At 37.6% G+C, this 17,198-nt stretch overlaps 2 protein-coding genes across 2 annotated transcripts; one reads left to right on the top strand and one right to left on the bottom strand.

The window, feature by feature from the left end:
* Window positions 1–2,439: 2,439 nt before the first annotated feature.
* LOC143880886 (homeobox-leucine zipper protein HAT14-like) lies at window positions 2,440–4,303 on the top strand. Its single transcript, XM_077383862.1, has 4 exons — window positions 2,440–2,846; window positions 2,951–3,117; window positions 3,207–3,286; window positions 3,776–4,303. The coding sequence occupies exons 1-4, from the start codon at window positions 2,573–2,575 to the stop codon at window positions 4,062–4,064; spliced, it is 810 nt and encodes a 269-aa protein (XP_077239977.1). The 5' UTR covers window positions 2,440–2,572; the 3' UTR covers window positions 4,065–4,303.
* Window positions 4,304–11,657: 7,354 nt separating this feature from the next.
* LOC143880885 (protein trichome birefringence-like) lies at window positions 11,658–16,114 on the bottom strand. The gene is made up of 4 exons (XM_077383860.1): window positions 15,883–16,114; window positions 15,644–15,802; window positions 14,356–14,679; window positions 11,658–12,014 (listed from the first exon to the last, which is right to left on the bottom strand). Exons 1-4 carry the CDS (start codon window positions 16,017–16,019, stop codon window positions 11,972–11,974), a joined length of 663 nt encoding a protein of 220 aa, XP_077239975.1. The 5' UTR covers window positions 16,020–16,114; the 3' UTR covers window positions 11,658–11,971.
* Between the last annotated feature and the right edge of the window lie 1,084 nt (window positions 16,115–17,198).

Below are 17,198 nucleotides of genomic sequence, written 5' to 3'. Positions count from 1 at the left end.
TGGGCCGGGTCAACCCGCGGGTCACCCGCAAATATAATATGGGATTGTAATTCTCATGATTTGACCAATTCTCATGATTTGACCGCACCGCATAAGTTTTTCCAGTAATTGTCATAATTCTCTGCATGTTGTTAGTATTTTTCTCATAATTTTATAACTTCATAACCATTTATACGTAATTTTTCATTTAAAACTTTATAACTCAGTTATTTTACCTTTTTTTTTAATGATTACTTTTTTTTTGCTTTCTGCTTTTGCTAGAAACCTTCGCCATGTGCGCATCTTTGCACAGAGTATTACCACCTATAAAAAAAAAAAAAATGAAATGTTATCAACACTACTGAGGGCACTCTCACTTTATTAAAAGTATGGTATGGCCCACATCATCGGATGATCCAAACCGTCCATTAGATGGGCCATAGCCTAAATAGGTTATGCTCTAAAAATCATTTCCATAGGATGATTTCCCAAGTGCTGATAACATTCTCCAATAAATTCTTAAAAATTACTGTAAAAATGCGAGTGCCCGCGAGTGCCAGCGGGTTGACCCGACCCGGCCCGTGTTTTTGCGGGTTGGGTCAACCCGCGGGTTAAATTTGACGGGTCACTAAAAGTCAGACCCGTGCCCGCAAATTTGCGGGTGGGTCGGGTCGACCCGCGGGCACGGGTTGCTTTTGCCAGGTCTGCTCGTAGGTTTCCATTCTTGATAAATTCACAACCCAACGTCAATCATTATCTTTAAAGTTATTGCTTATTTATCTTTTGGGCGAGAACGGCTACGTTATTGGTTATTGAATACTAGTGGACAACCCGTGCGAGACAATTTTGGTATTATACGTGGGATATTGAGTAATAGAAACAATTTTGCTAAAAACCTGGGATATGGTGAGATTTTTCTACAATCAAAATATATCGCCATATAGAGAGAGTTTTACGTTTTTTGAGGAGGGGTGCCATGTGGGGCACCCACATCCTCCAGGATTATGTTTTACACATCTCTTTTGGCTGAGAATTGCGACGTTAATCTCTTTTGGCTAATAACGCTGCCGGATACTAGAGTACGTCGGAATATCAAATACGCTGGCGGATTATAGAGTACGCCGCCGTAATATCGAATACGCTGCTGGATTTTCTGGGTTCAAACATGTGTTTCAAATGCATCGAGTACGCTGCCGGTTTCTAGAGTACACCAGCGGAAATATGGTGTACATCTACGGAATTAAGGGGTACGCAGACGAAAATAATGGGTACGCCCTCGGAATCTCATACAGAGAGATTGCGGTATTGTTAGAAGATGTCACGGTTCCATATTGATGTCCACGTGTCGTGGATCTGACCGTCTATGCATATTGGCGACGGGCGTGAGACTCTCGGTTCAGAGAAAAATCTCAAATCCAAACCAAACCAGCTATGTACAGAGAGGTGCCAGCGTTTCAATTTTTTTTTTAACACGTGTAAAGCATCCATCCGTCTCTGGTTATTTCCAATAACCAAGATAGAAATGAGCCCAAGGTTATGTTGGTTCAAATACACATTCAAATGAACAAAAAAAAGCCTTGTGAAACACCCCAATTTAATGGGCAATAATGCGCCAATTTAATGGGCAGTAATGAAAAAGGAAGAAACTGAGTGACGTTTGTGTTGATGTCAGAAGGGTATTGGGGTCTTTTTACCACAATTTTTGAAGAATCACCCGTGTTTGATGCTAGTTTTAAAAGGTACCTGAAATCCGTAATTTCTCAAAAATTTTGCCTTCTTTCCCTACTTTTCTCAACTCTAATCAATGGCATTGACAAAGACCGTTTGACCTACTGTAAAATGAGACCCTATAGGTATGAAATGGTAGATATGTGAAGAAAATGTAGTTAAATTCTTGGTATGTGAAACTGTAGCGTTGCCACGTGTCGAATGTTGGTGAGAATGCAATAATTAAAAAGGTAAGGCATGATAAATGTCTTGCTCGAATTTTCTGAAGATGGTGAGGTTTGTTCAGGGAGAGGACTAGAAATCATTAGGGCCCCTATTTTGCTTTAGACACCCCTTCTTCTTACCTATAAAAAGATATGAGTATATAAAATGAAATGAGGGAGGAAGGAGACAAACTCCCAAATATAAAAATCTCTCTTCTTTTACCTGTACAAAGAAATATAAATTGAGAAGGAGACAAATACCCAATACAAAAATCTCTGTTTTCTTGTGGGGAGAATGGTAGGATATGGGCTGGCCGGGTTATCCGTTACTATTCTTGTTAAAGATTTCCTTTTATTTTCTAATAGGTTTTATCCGGATTTTATAAACATGGATAGCCATCTAACTTAGGTCCTTTTATTAAACAGCACAAGAGAACAATAACATATCTTTCCCACTTTCACGTGTGTTTGTCAACCTGAGATTGTCGGTCAAACTACAGAGAGATAAAGGTATCTGGGTTGCATCTAATATACTCTATAAAATGCCTCTCCTTTTTCATTCCTATCCTCCTCCATCTCTGTAGAACTTGTTGTTGGGTTTTTTTTTTTTCTTGCCTTCTTATCTTTTTGGGTTTCCTGATTTGGGTTTTGTTTTTTAAGGGATGGAGTTGGGTTTGAGCTTGGGAGAAGCTCCAAAGCCCTACTCTTTTGTGGAGAAAGCTAGTAAACCAAACAAAGAGTTAGGGTTTTCTATAGGATTAGGGTTTGGGTTGAATATAAGAGAAGGAGAAGGTCGGATGAGAGGAGAGGATAGAGAAGAAGAAAGAGAACAACGGGTCTGTGTGGGCCCACCTGTCCAGCTGGATCTGTTACCTCTAGTTCCCGTTCCTCGTTATCCTCCTTCAGAACTAGGGTTTAGATGGCCATCTGAGAACGGTAAGCCTCATATCCAACGGCCTCTAATCTATTTCTGTTACTTTTTAAGGGTTTTGAGACATGGGATTTGATGGGTATTTCTTATTTTGTTCTGTTTCTTTCAGGAAATTCGGAAGCAGGTTCTTCTGGTCATGAGGAAGAGATGGAGAGAGCGTCTTCGAGAGCGAGTGATGAGGAAGAGACCGGTCTGACTCGGAAGAAACTCAGACTCACCAAAGAACAATCAGCCTTTTTAGAAGAAAGCTTTAAAGAACACAATACTCTCAACCCAGTAAGTAGAAAAGAGAACAAACATGAAAACACAGGCAAATCCTTCCTTTTTTTTTTTTTTTTAATGAAAATGTTATTTTTGTATTTCAGAAACAAAAGCTTGCTCTTGCCAAACAGTTAGATCTTCGTCCTCGTCAAGTAGAAGTCTGGTTTCAGAATAGAAGAGCAAGGTACATCTTCCTTTCCTTTTGGATATTGATGTTGGCACTACCATGTTTTAATAATTGCACAGACCCATCTTGTCTTTTCTTTTTTAAACAGCTGTCTACGGTTATTACAATTCCCAAAGACTGCTGGTATTAACAATACCAGGTTTTAATAATTGCACAAACTCAGCCTGACCTTTTCTTTTGAAATCGGCTTGTGAGAGCTTTTTGGTAACCGTAATAACATTTTAACAGCTCTTTAAATAATAAAAGACAAGATGAATTAGTGCAATTATCAAAACATGGTTCTGCTGATATCATTTCCCTTCCGAAAAAGCTCCCATAAGCCAATTAAAAGTGATAAAACAAACTTAGTTTGTGCCATTATTAAAAATGGTAGTGCTAATACAAATAGCCATCCATTTTCTTTTTAGGGTTTGAAGACATACCCATTATTTTGATTTTGTGGGTTCTTTCCTTGATGGGTATATTTTTCCTGATTTGAAAAAACAGGACAAAGCTTAAGCAGACAGAGGTAGACTGTGAGTATTTAAAGAGGTGTTGTGAGACATTAACAGAAGAGAACAGAAGGTTACAAAAGGAGGTTCAGGAGTTAAGGGCCTTGAAAACGTCTCAACCTTTCTACATGCAACTCCCACCCACAACTCTAACCATGTGTCCTTCATGCGAGCGAGTCTCCACCACTAACACCGATAATACCAAGAAAACAGTGGGTTTTACTGCTCACACAAAGCCCCGTTTCTATCCTTTCGCCCAACCCCACCAATCAGCAGCTTCCTAAGAAAAAAGAAAAAGAAAAAATAAAGCGGTTTTGGTTGCTTTGTCTTTTTCTCTTGGTGGATGGTTTTTGGGTCTGATCTTGTAAATTCTCTGATTTTCGTCCTGGGATTGGTTGAGATTAATTTGGAGTTTTGTGGATTGAATCCCTCCTTTTTTGAAAGCAATACAGAAATACAGTTCTTGTATTTGCTCTTGTTTTGTATTAATTGAAAGGAAATACAGAAATTTATTTCTTGTATCTATATCTTTCTTCTATGTTTCTTGCGTCTTTTATAGAGTCAAGCGGACCCCACCCCACCATGTACGTGAGCAGCCCAAAATGCATTGATGGAAAGGGTGGCAAAAACAGTTCCTTCCTATGCATTTTACTTCTTTGGTCTAGCAAATGCTTGTAAACTGACGAAGAGCACTGTAGGATTGTTTGGGTCCTAAGTAGGGGCCTTCAAGGTAGGACCCAGCCTCCAGGTTTGAAGGACCTAGCGAACAGAAGTAGCTTTTGGGGATATTGGTTAGGTACTAACATTTGGTATCGGAGCAACCACCACCACGTTCCGTGTTTGATTTACAGAAGGGCTACATGTGGAGAAGACTAACTTAAAAGGTCGATTTGGTAAAAAAAAGTGAAAGTGGGCCCTCCACTACAGAAGGACCAACTTGTGAAAAGGGTGGGTTACCAAAAAAAGGTCAAAGTGAAAGCCAGTCATAAAATGGGCTACCGAGGATGGCAGCTGTGGAAGCTTGGTGGAATGTTATGGTCAGGTAAGACTCATCTTGATGTAGGACTAGAGGGTACCCCACTTTGGTATGAGACAGGTTTAAAGGGCCTAGCCTAACACTTTCATCAGCCCTCGAGATTTTAGTTAGGCAAGTTATTGTCTCTTTTGATGAGAGAGAGAGAGATGGTCGCAATGACGAAAGGGATGAATGACTCTCCTAGATAGAGAGAGAGAGAGAGATAGATAGATGGTCGCCGTGACGAAAGGGATGAATGACTAGATAATGGAGCCTGCTAGATACTGTTGGAGGTTAGAAAACGTCTACTTCACTTTAGAATATAACATTAGTATGAACAATATGATGATTATAATAGTGCCGTCAATTCATTCTCATTTCTCAAGCATGGAGGCGGCTAACATTTCTCTGTATATGTTATTAATTGTATGTTATTTTACTTAAGAGGATAGGATGTATGGGTATGACCTGAATAATGGAAGTTTAATCATAGATTATAACTAATTATTATAAAACAGGATATGATAGTTACGAATAGGGGATAAGAAGAAGTGATGGGTGCCTTCTGATAGGATAAGCTTAATTTGCTGATAAATATGCATTTACTCCATCTCCATGTATAGACAGATTAAAGAAGCAACATCCCTTTCATTTATATGCAAAAAATTTAGGTGCAAGGGACCATCAACCAGTAGATTGCTAGGCCCCACACCTTATCAGTCAACCACCTGATCGAGATGAGAAGATTCAATTGAATCTTTTATGATAAAAATTAGAGAAAGATAATATTAATGACCTTAATTTGGAAGAGAGAAATGAATGACCTATTACTATTATTACTATTTTATCAAAGTGCGAACCATAAAGATTAGAACAGCCATGCTCTGCATTCTTCTGGATCTGACTGATGAAGATGATCTTATCTTATAGATCATGTCAATTAATGGATGGATCATTCAATATAACCAACTCCCGGTACTTGGATCAATAGAATCCTAGGCCTTGTCTTGATAGGTTAGGGACCAACATGAAAAAGCCCTAATTCTCTCATTTTCTCTTAAATGTCTTGCTCCTATTAAACAATGACCTATATTCATAAGAATGTGATTAGGGTTAGGTTGAGCAATGGGATCCCCAGTCTCCGTCTTAAGGGCATGGTTTTAAATTTCGGTTTTGGTATGTGTTTCAGCCCTCACTGAAACCGAAATCTGACGAAACAATAAAAAGTTTAATACAAATTTTCGGCCGGAATTTTGGGAAAATATTAATTAGTTAAAAAATCAAGATTTTTGGGCTGAATTTCCTAAAATTTCAGACAAAAATTTGATTGAAGTTTTAAAATTTCGGCCGAAAAATGTAACGTTTCAGTTATTAGCCATTTTGGTTTCTGGCCTAGGTGAAATCTGAAATTTCGGTCGTAATTTAAAACCATGCTTAAGGGTTGATCGTGTTTCTTGTTTTATGTTAGTTTTAGACCAAGGATAAATGTGAAGAAGAGAACCCAGAACCCAGAACCTGAGAAATCAAATGAATCATGGCAGGTAATTCAGAAGAAAAATTGGCAAGATGCTCACAAAGAGCCCAGTATACCCATACCAAATTAGCTGATTATGTAATTCACAAGGGCTGAGCTTTTAGATCTCTTAGGCCTAGTGATTGTCGCCCATTTGATCTAAGCCTTGGTTTTCCATCTCTCGCAGGATTGTTTTGTGCCTTTTATTGTATCATCTTTCTATATTTCAAATAAATCGGTAGGGGTCCTTGCGTAACCCCACCTTAAAAAAAAAAAGGAAGTTTTAAAGGAAGTTTTAGACCATACATGTCCTTATCGTCTTGTAAGTGTTTGGGCCTTATCTTTTGGATTTCTCTAATATATAAAATCATCGGATCCATACCAATGCCTCAATGCAAAATTCCAGGATAAAGAATAGGATTAGGGTAGCTCTCACATTGCGATAGTAACTTTTCTAGTTTGGATTCTTAATAGGACTATGTTTAATTATCAAAAACCCTACTCAGGCCTTGTTCGTTTTAGTCCCTGTTCATTTGAGATTATACCAACCGATTGTGCATCCTAAAACCAATTATCGAACTCGAAATTAAACCTTAAACTGAGTCCAATAATTGCTATTGGACTCACAATCGGTTGGTATAATCTTAAAAGAACAGGGCCTTTAATTATCTAAAACCCCGACACTGATTACCGGACTCAAATGTTTTCAAACTTTGATTCTCCAAATCTAAAATGAAAATTGCCTTAATAAAGTTCCTACATATGAACTAATCGTAATGAAGATGGCAATGTGGGGCATCCTATGATAGATAACTCAACGGGGCCGACATGATAGAATTGACAATGGAAAGGGAAAAGCATGCCCATCGTATACCTCGGGTTCCATTCTCCATACGCAAAAGGTAATAATTCATTGGCCAAAGTCGAAATTTAGACAAAAGCAATAACGGGAGTGTGAAAAAGAGAGGCTTTTTGACTTTGGAAATAATGGAGGCAATCATGGACAAGGGCTTCAAATGTTTTGAATCTTTTTATTTGTTGAATCAAAAAGCCATGATAAGAGCATTCGGTAATCTAACAAGACCTCTCTATTATTCTACTCATATTAGATAATAAGATATGGAAATAATGGTCACCTATGAAACATGCGTGCTTTGCTTTCGTGACATCACTGCTTCAATCCATCTGATTTTGATACCCAACCATCCCCACTAATCCTCATTTTTTACTAGTTTTTCTTCTTAATACTTATGTTCCAATGAGAGAGAGAGAGAGAGAGAGAGAGAGAGAGAGAGAGAGAGAGAGTATTCGTCACTATAATACATTATTTTAAGTAGTCAACCATGATCGTCTGGATGGGTGTGATGTTTTCAAGTTGGAAAGCTCCCAATTGCCATGTTTTGACGTTATATGATGTTTTGGTGTGCTATTATGATGGTCAGCTTGGGTGTCGACCCTACCAAATTATCCCTACTGGTCATCTTGGTGTTTTGATGAGTTGAGGCCATGGCCGATTTGATTTAAGTTTTGTTTAGGTGTGTGCCTTCAATCATGTGCCCTCTTTTACTTTTCGTTCCAAAGGTAAAAGAAGGTAGGACCAGGATTTTATTCTAGCCAAAGGTCACGATCTGGAGTCGGTAAGGACTGTAGAGTAGCAATCGGTCGTAATCTAACAGTCAAATTTGAACCCACAGTAATCAGGGGCGTGATCAGGGGTAAAAGTCACAATTGAGTATATAAATAGTCTGTAAATCTACCATTACAAACATTATGAACTCACAATACGAAAATTATAATTTCTAGAACTTCCTAAGCTCTTTTTGACTCGGGCTTTTCTTCTTACATATTAGTTTCTGTTCTCTATAGAAACAGACTAGTATCATCATCAGGCTTGTCTAATTCATAAGTAATTTGGTTTTACCATCGTTAGTGAATTACGCCTCAGTCAATTATGGCTTGGCTTCATTATATCTTGGAGGTAATTTTGTGAAAATTACGTGCACGCTTATTCTTCAACTGGTGGGAGCAAATATTATCTAAGGAAAGCGCAGTTGTAATGCTCTTTGAAGCATTACATCTCCATCCATCACTATTTTCACCTAACAATTTGATCCATCCATGTCCTTGCCTTGGATCTTCAATGACCCAAAAATCTCCCAAATCATTTCGTTTAAGTTGAATTTTACGGTTCATATTCAACAACAAAAAATCCACATTATCGGATGTTTGACTTAATTTTAAGGCCATATGAGATCCAAACCAAGGCCAATCATAATTTGCTACCATCCCTCAACAACAATGAATACACATTATCGGATAGTTAACTTGATTTTTTGGCCATTGGAGATTGAAACCAAGGCCAATCAAATAGATGGTTTTGATGAAGCAAAGATGAGACCCACTGTTCCATAATAGGCGCCTCATTGTATCACGGTGAAGCCATGTGCCCTACGGAAGCATCCCACTAGATTGCTTTAGCCTGAAACAAAACAAGACAAAAATAGTACCTTTGGCTTCTACATTTTCCACAAGGTTTGTTGCATGCTCTAAATTCGGACCCAATTTCTGACAACCAAGAAAAAATCCATTCCCACCCAAAACCCAAATGTGAAAAATCTATAGTAACTTTCATTCACCCATGAAAATCTACTATGTTTCCTTCTCTTTTGTCCCTTTCCCTTCTGATCATCTGAAGTCCTAGCATCTTGTATGATTGTTGTAAATGTTATGATTCTTGCAGCACTGCATTTAATTTAAGCATTTATAACGTTATAAATTCCTCTATGCTTACATTTAATGTATGAATGTCTCTTGCAAGCATGATAGGGGCCAGAACCTGTTTGATGAATTTCCTATACACACCACAGGGTTCATGCCTTCATGGTCTCTATGAATACCCTTTTAAGGGTAGGAATCGAATAGAATAATTACATTGACTGTAGCAGCAACATATGTACAACAACTCAGGATCACTTGAGATAAATGATAAGGCCATGTTTGATTTGGATTTTGAGAACAGATTATGAGTCTAAAACTGACTATTGGACTCAAAATTAAATGTAAATTTGAGTCCAATAATCAGTTTTGGACTCACAATCGGTTAGCAAAATCCAAAATAAGAGCCTAAACTACCTAATCGTCATTGATTTTATGGATGTCAATCATGCCCCGCTTATCCTGAAGAAATTGTGAACCTGTTCTTTCTAGGACTCTTTGAAACCTATCTGCAGCAAGTTGGCATATATTTCCTATTATCCTAGGTTTTCTCTGGGACAAAGTACTTATTCACTTCTATGTTGTATGCATTCTTCTAAATCAGCAAAGTGCCCATGTGGATGCATGTCAGATTCCTACAGTACCCATTTGGGTATGTGTAACTTTTGAATTTCTTTTTGAAATTCTTTTGTCAATTGTTTTCTGCATTGTGTGTAGCATAAGTTTACATTACCATAGATTTTGAATTAGGGAGATGATAAGTTCGTAACCCCTGTAGGATAACACGCACCCCTTTTGATGTGAAATGTGGGCAGATTTAACGCTTTTTGACGTCAATTCATGTTAAAAGGGGTGAGAATTATCCTACAAGGGGTGCGGATAAATCATTGTCCCTGAGTTCTAACCTTCTCAATCTAAAGCTTTTAGCTTTTCAAATTAAAATATACTACCGAATCCTTGTATCCTACTTTTTCAGCTTTGGTGTGTGTGACTTTCCAGACTATCTGATTTTAAATACTGCATATAATCAATATGCTTTTTCTTTATCCCGTTTTACTTAAAATGTCTAGAGAATCATCCTAAATTCTCATAGGAAACCCACCTCGACACTCATATGGGTGCAGCTATCTAGAGTGATTTATGACTAAACACCCCACTGATAATCAGCTATTATTACATTAAGAGCTTAAAAGTCACCCTCCTTACGTTATAGGTAGCACTAATTATACAAGAGGGAGTGTTTGGAGAAAACTCTCCGTAGTGCTTTAACAAATCACACCAATTACATGTTTTCCCCATTGTACCTAATTCCTGGGATCTTCAATAACTTAGGTTGGGTTTCTGTTAGTTGTGATTTAAATTTGACGTGTTTTATCCTTCTAATACCACAGGATATCTCCCATAATGGAACCAAAGTCCATGGTATACTTTAAGTACCTTGGTCTTGACACACTAGTTAAAGCATTCCAATGATTATATGATCCAGGATTGCTAGTGTAACTACGCAACTTACATACTACATTAGCTATGTCAGATCTAGTACAATTCATTAAGTACATTAAGCTCCCTAGTGTAATCTCTTTACTCATATGATGATTGAATGATTGGGTGCAACTAGCTCTACCAGAAGAAGCTTAAACCTATGGATCATTATCCAAGATTTATATCCTTGAAATGCATTTACAAGTGTAGTTTGGTTATGTTATTTTAAAGGAATTCTTCAATTTCGTTTTTCACCATTTCCACTTTCTGTTTTCTCACTTCTTAGTCTTTGCTACTTCTTGGGAAGCTTCAACATATTTTAGACATAGATGATGTTTGTAACTTACTATAAGGCTCAAGTTTGATCAGCAAAGCCCTATCCTGGATGTACTTCATCTATAATAAAGTAGGCTTCCATGTTATGTAGCATGCATTATATGAAGCATTCCCCACCCCTGTTTCCCAGACTAATACCAGTTTGAAGTGGTACCTCATTCAAGAAACAATTCTGAATTAGACAATAATACAAGTTAAATCTTAAGAGGAGGTTCTTTTTGTGTTTCTTCTTTTTTCCTAATTCATAAATAATAGTAACTACGAAACTCAACCTAGCATGTTAGATCCTTGTTCTTAGAATTGAATCAGAAGTGAGTAAGTTGGGGGGTTCACTTTGGTTTGGCTGAATAGATTCAGATTGAGTTGGAAAACAGGACAAGGACAGTAACTAATGCTACTGCTAGAGATATGATATCAACTAGTAAGCAGTTAAAAAGGAACTCAAATCTAACGATGACACGATTCAAAGGGTCCAAAAAATCACAGGTTTGTAGAAGCCAAGTCAGTCAATCTCTTAAGCAGATTTGTTTGGGTCCCATATGCTTCTATTCAATTCCTCAACCATATTGATCAGACCATCCTGAATAGTTATATGCTGTTTGGAACTGCTATACAACTAACACATTGTTCATACATCGATGTTCATTTTAAGATTATTTTTATTGAAGATCCGTGTGGCTTATGTCAATATAATATCCTTTTCAGTTCAGATTACAATTAGTTATGAATATTGTTACCAAGAGTTGCTTATATTGCCCTTTTGAACTCATAATTTTTGACGTCTTTATGCTTATGTTGAACGCTTTGAAATTGATTGTGCCTGACCTTTGAATATTTCATAACCTGAGGGGAAGTAGAACTTACAGCTAAACCCAGCAGCAGAAATTAGCATTGTTGACAGAGATAACCTTACAGATGAGGTAGCTAGTTGTGGAAAAATAACAATGTTTTATGAAGTGAATACTCCCTTAAGCCCATTAACTCCCTGGTTCAGTGGAAAGACCTCAATGCAATGCATCTCACTGTTGGTTTGAGTTACAAGACCGGCATTGGCGTCCAAGGTTTGGTAAACTTAGCAGTTGGCCTTGTACCATTGCTTGCCCTTCGTATGAATTCAAATTTCTTTCTTCTCATTCTTCATCTTCTTTCCTTTTTCTTTCTTGTTCCATCCTTCTATTCTCATGACAACAAAGATTTCAATAGAAAAAGATTAGTACATACTTGAAAACTGTAAACAAAGTAAAGTTTTGGAGCTCTATTCATGGAGTCCACAATATATGATAATTTTCGAGTTTCATGAGGATTTTCCCCATTTTGGTGAGACTACAGGCACATCAGTGAATTACAGTAGAAGTTATTTGCCTTTGGTTGCTGAGATAGATACAAAGGTGGAACTGGAATTTCCCATGCACACCTCAGGTAGTACTTCAATTTGATTGGAAATGAAATTGAAATAGAAACTAAGGATTGAAAACAAAACAAATTAACATTGACAGAAAATGTATAGATGTTTGAATACTTTACTGAGTGTTTTAAAACATCACAGAATTCCTGTTGGTTGTTCAAAGAGACCTTAATGTTTCATGTGCAAATAGCATTAACTTAAAACAACCTTATTTACAAATAAGGCCATTTTGGTGATCTTCACTTTTGACACAATCTCTCTATATTAGCTCATATATTACTTTTTTTTATGCCCAAATCATATCTTTTGAAAAAAAAACAAGTGGCAACTCATTTCACTGTATTTTTTTCTCTCTCTTCGAAGACTGACTTAACAAGTGTCCATTGATTCTTGATTGTTATAGTTCAATTGTATTACTAATGAGTTATTGTATATTAAGTGTGGTGTTTTCCAAACCTTTCATCTGCAAAACCTGGGCATGGATGTACTATGCCCTAAAAAAATCTCCCTTGTCAACTGATCCTAGCCTTCCAATTTATGGCCAATAAATGGACAGTTAAGAAAATAAAGTAGTGCAGATAAGTGAGAACCTCACAAATTGGAGGGGACATTTTTAGGCATGGCTCATTGATTGCAAGATAATGAGTGTAAAAAAATATTGAGAAGGCCTGCCTACTGTGTCAAAGCAAAAGCCAGTCATCATTGCATTGTTCTGATTGTTTTTAGAAGAAATGGTTTTTTCTCTTCCTCATCTTCATCCCATTTTTGCAGAGATATTCATTTCTTCATGCTGCCAAATCAATACTGAAGCTGAAAAAATCACCTTTGGAGTTTTGTAGAACCCCTTCTTGAGGTGGTGAGTTCTTGATCTGCACACAAATTGAGATTTGGGTGCACATCCAATTAGATTTACGGGTGGAACTAGGGTCAGGGGTGCAACTTGGGCCAGACGGGTTCAACCCGATTTTGGATCGAGTTGGGTTGGGTTACAGTTGGGAAAAGCCAACCTGATTAACTTAGGGTTGGGTGAGGGTTGAGGGAACCCGTCCTGAACCTGACGTCCATCCTCTAATTTTATCACGATTTCTTAGGGTTAATTGTTTTTTTTGTGTGTGTGTGTATTTTTGTGTTTGGCCCAAGGTTAACCTGAATCCAACCCGACTTAACCTAAAATTGCGATTTGGCCATTCCTGTGGCAAAATATCCCATCCATTCCAAACCATCCAGCCTAAAAAAGACTAAATTGTAACCCTAAAAAATTGCCATTTAAGGCCTAAACGTGCATCCTCAAATTGCAATTTAAGCGTACACCCAAACTCTCCAGACTAAAAGTGCCTAAACTGCAATTTGGGTGTATGTCCAACGTAACCTTTTCACTTTGCACTACCCTTTACCATTCCTACGGAGACCTGAACTTGTATAGATTGAAACAAATTGAGCTCACAATGCTCTTCACCATGTTCTTCTATATTTCCAGAAACAATTCAATTTTCTGATTGATTAGACAACTTGGTCAGTTGAGTCACTTTAACGCCACCCACAAGACCTCAAAACACTTGACCACCTTTTCAAAATGCTAATTATTCTACACTGCTTTAAAGAACATGACCACCACTCCTGATAATCCAATCTTCAAATCACTAATCAAATAAAGATTAAACAGAGAGAGAGAGAGAGAGCAACAAGCTTCCTGCATCCCCCTTCTTTAAGAATGTGCACCCTTATTTTAAACATAGACCACCATTTCAAAAAAAAAAAAAACATAGACCAAAAAAGATCTTTAAAATATACAAGACCCAGAAGGCTTAAAGAATACTAATAGGGTGGTCGTGGTCAACCCCCCAACATTCCCTTTTTGTTCCTCACTCACCAATACATGAGACAAATAAAAAGCAATTAACAAAACATATATTCCCTCCCCTCTCCAACAAAACCCAGATCTCTCTCAATCTCATGCAGATTCAAACGCTTTTACACAATCCTACAAGTTATTTTATATTATATCCCTCCAAAGAAGAAAAACCATATAATAAAATACAAATGGCTATTGATTAATTTAATTAATTTAATCAACTTCAGATTATACTTAATTCTTTTTTTTTTCCTTACTTTTGATTGATTATTAGCTGTGCATAGAGAAGCTCGTTCCAAGTGTCAGGAACGCCAGGCAAGCACCAATGACTGCAATCTTGATACCTTTCTGGTGATCTTCGTTCTTCCTCAGTAAGACTCTGCTTTCGGTATATGGTGGGATGAGCGTCTTTTCTGTAATCGGTGATTCTGGTAATATTGAGGTAAGAGATGGGTGTTTTCATCCCTTTCATCACCGACTCAAGCACGTTCATCTTTGGAGGATAGGGTGCCAGATATGTCTCGTTCTTTATGGGTTCTGTCTCTCTGTCGCATTGCCCACCCGAATTCCACTGCCCACCACTGAAATACAGAGCACAAAAGGTCAGAAATAAATAGATGAAAGAGTTTTTCATATTTTTCATTAAAGAGCTTTAATGGCCGGACTAGATAAATAAGTAATGGGTTTTGCCAATGAAGTCTTCTACTTTGCTTTATTTACAAAAAGAGTTTTCTAGTTTGGCAATTTGCAAATAAGTCATCACAGTTGAAGGGAATTTACAAGTCATGTCATGCCATGACATCAATTTGTGACCGACTTACCCATGATAGAGTTTGTTAACTCATAAAAAGACCAAAATGTATTATTATATTGAAAAGATGAAAATTACCTTGTAAAAAGACCAAAATACCCGTGATGCTCAATATTATGTTTTGATAGGGCGGGGTCTTGCCAACTCACCTCAAACTCATATATTATCTGCAATCTCCACCCAAGCCCATGTCCGAGGTGAGGCCCACCATTTTACACCTCATGTTTTAATAGGGCGGGACCTTTTTTTTACATCTATGTGAATGCTAGTATATTTATAGAAATGATATTTTCATTAACCTTCATGGGTATGTTAGTCTTTGGGAAATGATTCCAGCGCTAGATGCGCGACGCATCTTGTCTTTTAATATTTAAAACCTTGTACGAGCTTTTTGAGAACTGCAATATTCTTCTAACAGCACTTTAAATACTAAATGTCAAGATGCTTCACACATCTTTATCAAAACATGGTAGTGTTGAAATCATTTCCCTAGTCTTTTTTATGAGAATTTGTCTTTTCACATATAAGGGCATTTCGGTCTTCTAATAAGCAGAAAAACAAATAAAAAATCAACGGTGGGTATTTTCTATTGATGTCATGACCTGATTTGCAAAATACACTCAAATGTTATGGCTCTATTTGCAAATTCTCAAATTAGAAGACTCTTTTTGCAAATAAAGCAAAGTAGAAGGCTTCTTTTGCAAAAATGCGTAAAGGTAAATAGATCTAATTACCGGAAATGGGAGGAGGAATAGCCTCTAAAGAAAACATGGGTCTTGTTAGGGTTTACATTTGCATCAACCCATCTTGCCCATGTTGTCAAAGCCTTCCGAAACGCTTCAATGACTTTCAGCTCCCCATAGACATGGCTACCTTCCTGGTAATAATCTTTCCTGCAAGAGAATTTGGGTTTTTCTCATATATCATATGTGGTTTTAAGAAAGAGTTTTGGGGGAAATGGTTCGATATATACCCTTTACTAGTCTTCTCATGAGTCCACCAGTGTCCAGTGTTGAAGACAAGAATGTCTGCATTCTTATACTTAGAAGATGAAGGCTCAATAACATCAAGGCGAAGCGTCTCCTTCGCTGTCCCATTGGGTTCTGGCATTTCCCATTCTTCAACTAGGAATGGCGATCGGAAGAACTCCACAGAGCAGTTATAATCCTACACATTCACCAAAGTGTTACTTGCCTTAGATGAGTACCAGTTAGGCCCTTTTCGTTTGAGATTATGATAACCGATGGTGAGCCCCCAAACCGATTATTGGAGTCAAAATTAATATAATTACAGTCCAATAATCAGTTTGGAGGCTCACCATCTGTTGTCATAATCTCAAAGGGCCGTGGGTAGAATTAACTAGTTTATATTTTCTTATAGCTTGTAGAATTTTCTCTCTAGTTGTTTGGTATAGATAGAGATAAGGGTTATTTAGACGAGCTTGGGCAGAGTTTTAAAGGAAGTAGTCAAGTGGGGGTTTTCTATGAAATTAAAAAATGTATTAGTTAATGATGGGGTTACCCTTATCTTTTATAAGTAGTATTTTTTTCAAATCAATGAATAAATTCTTGCAAATTGTGTTTTTGCACCATTCGGCTTGATGGGCCTGCGAACCATTTGACCCACCTATCCGACCGGTCCACCTTGTGCAAAGTGCGCCTAAAAAAGCGCCAATAAAGCGCCACTATGCGCCCTATAGCCCATTGCCCACGCCGCGCGCGCGCGTGTGCGAACGGTGCGTTGCACCGTCCCGCGGGTCCAACCATGGGTTCAACCCAATGTGCAATCAACAAGAGTTAGAAAAGGTAGTGCTTTATAAGCCCTTCTATTTCTTTTCTCTCATCCGATGTGGAACTATCTTTTCAACTACACTTCTACATCCTTTTGTAAAAGCAAATATTTCCAAGAAAACATTTTCTTTTTCCCAAACGCTTTTGATAAAACATTTTCCAAAACACTAAAACATGTAATATACATGATTTTGAAAATGCAAAATCACTAACATTCCCTTGGTAATTTTCTAGGGTTTTTTTCCTGGGTTACTACTCGGTGTACGGTCTTGGGTGAGAGAAGCAACGAAATGGTTGCGGGTTTCTGGGTTTTGGGTTTAATCTTGTATATTGTTTTCTCATATGGAAGACCGTGTTTCTTGCCTGTGGACTTAGGCTTGGACGAACCACGTAAATCTTGGTGTTCATCTTATGGCCTGTTTTATTGTTTTACTTTTCGGTTAATTTGTGCTTGATTGGATCGGATTTGCCCGGCGAATTTTCTCAACAAGTGGAATCA

This window comes from Tasmannia lanceolata, unplaced genomic scaffold, assembly GCF_043159265.1.
Source record: "Tasmannia lanceolata isolate RefF3 unplaced genomic scaffold, GAP_Taslan_0.1 ptg000007l, whole genome shotgun sequence".
In the NCBI taxonomy this organism is placed as follows: Eukaryota; Viridiplantae; Streptophyta; class Magnoliopsida; order Canellales; family Winteraceae; genus Tasmannia; species Tasmannia lanceolata.
The sequence above is the reverse complement of the archived record's forward strand: the minus strand, read 5'-3'. Positions and strand labels throughout refer to the sequence as shown.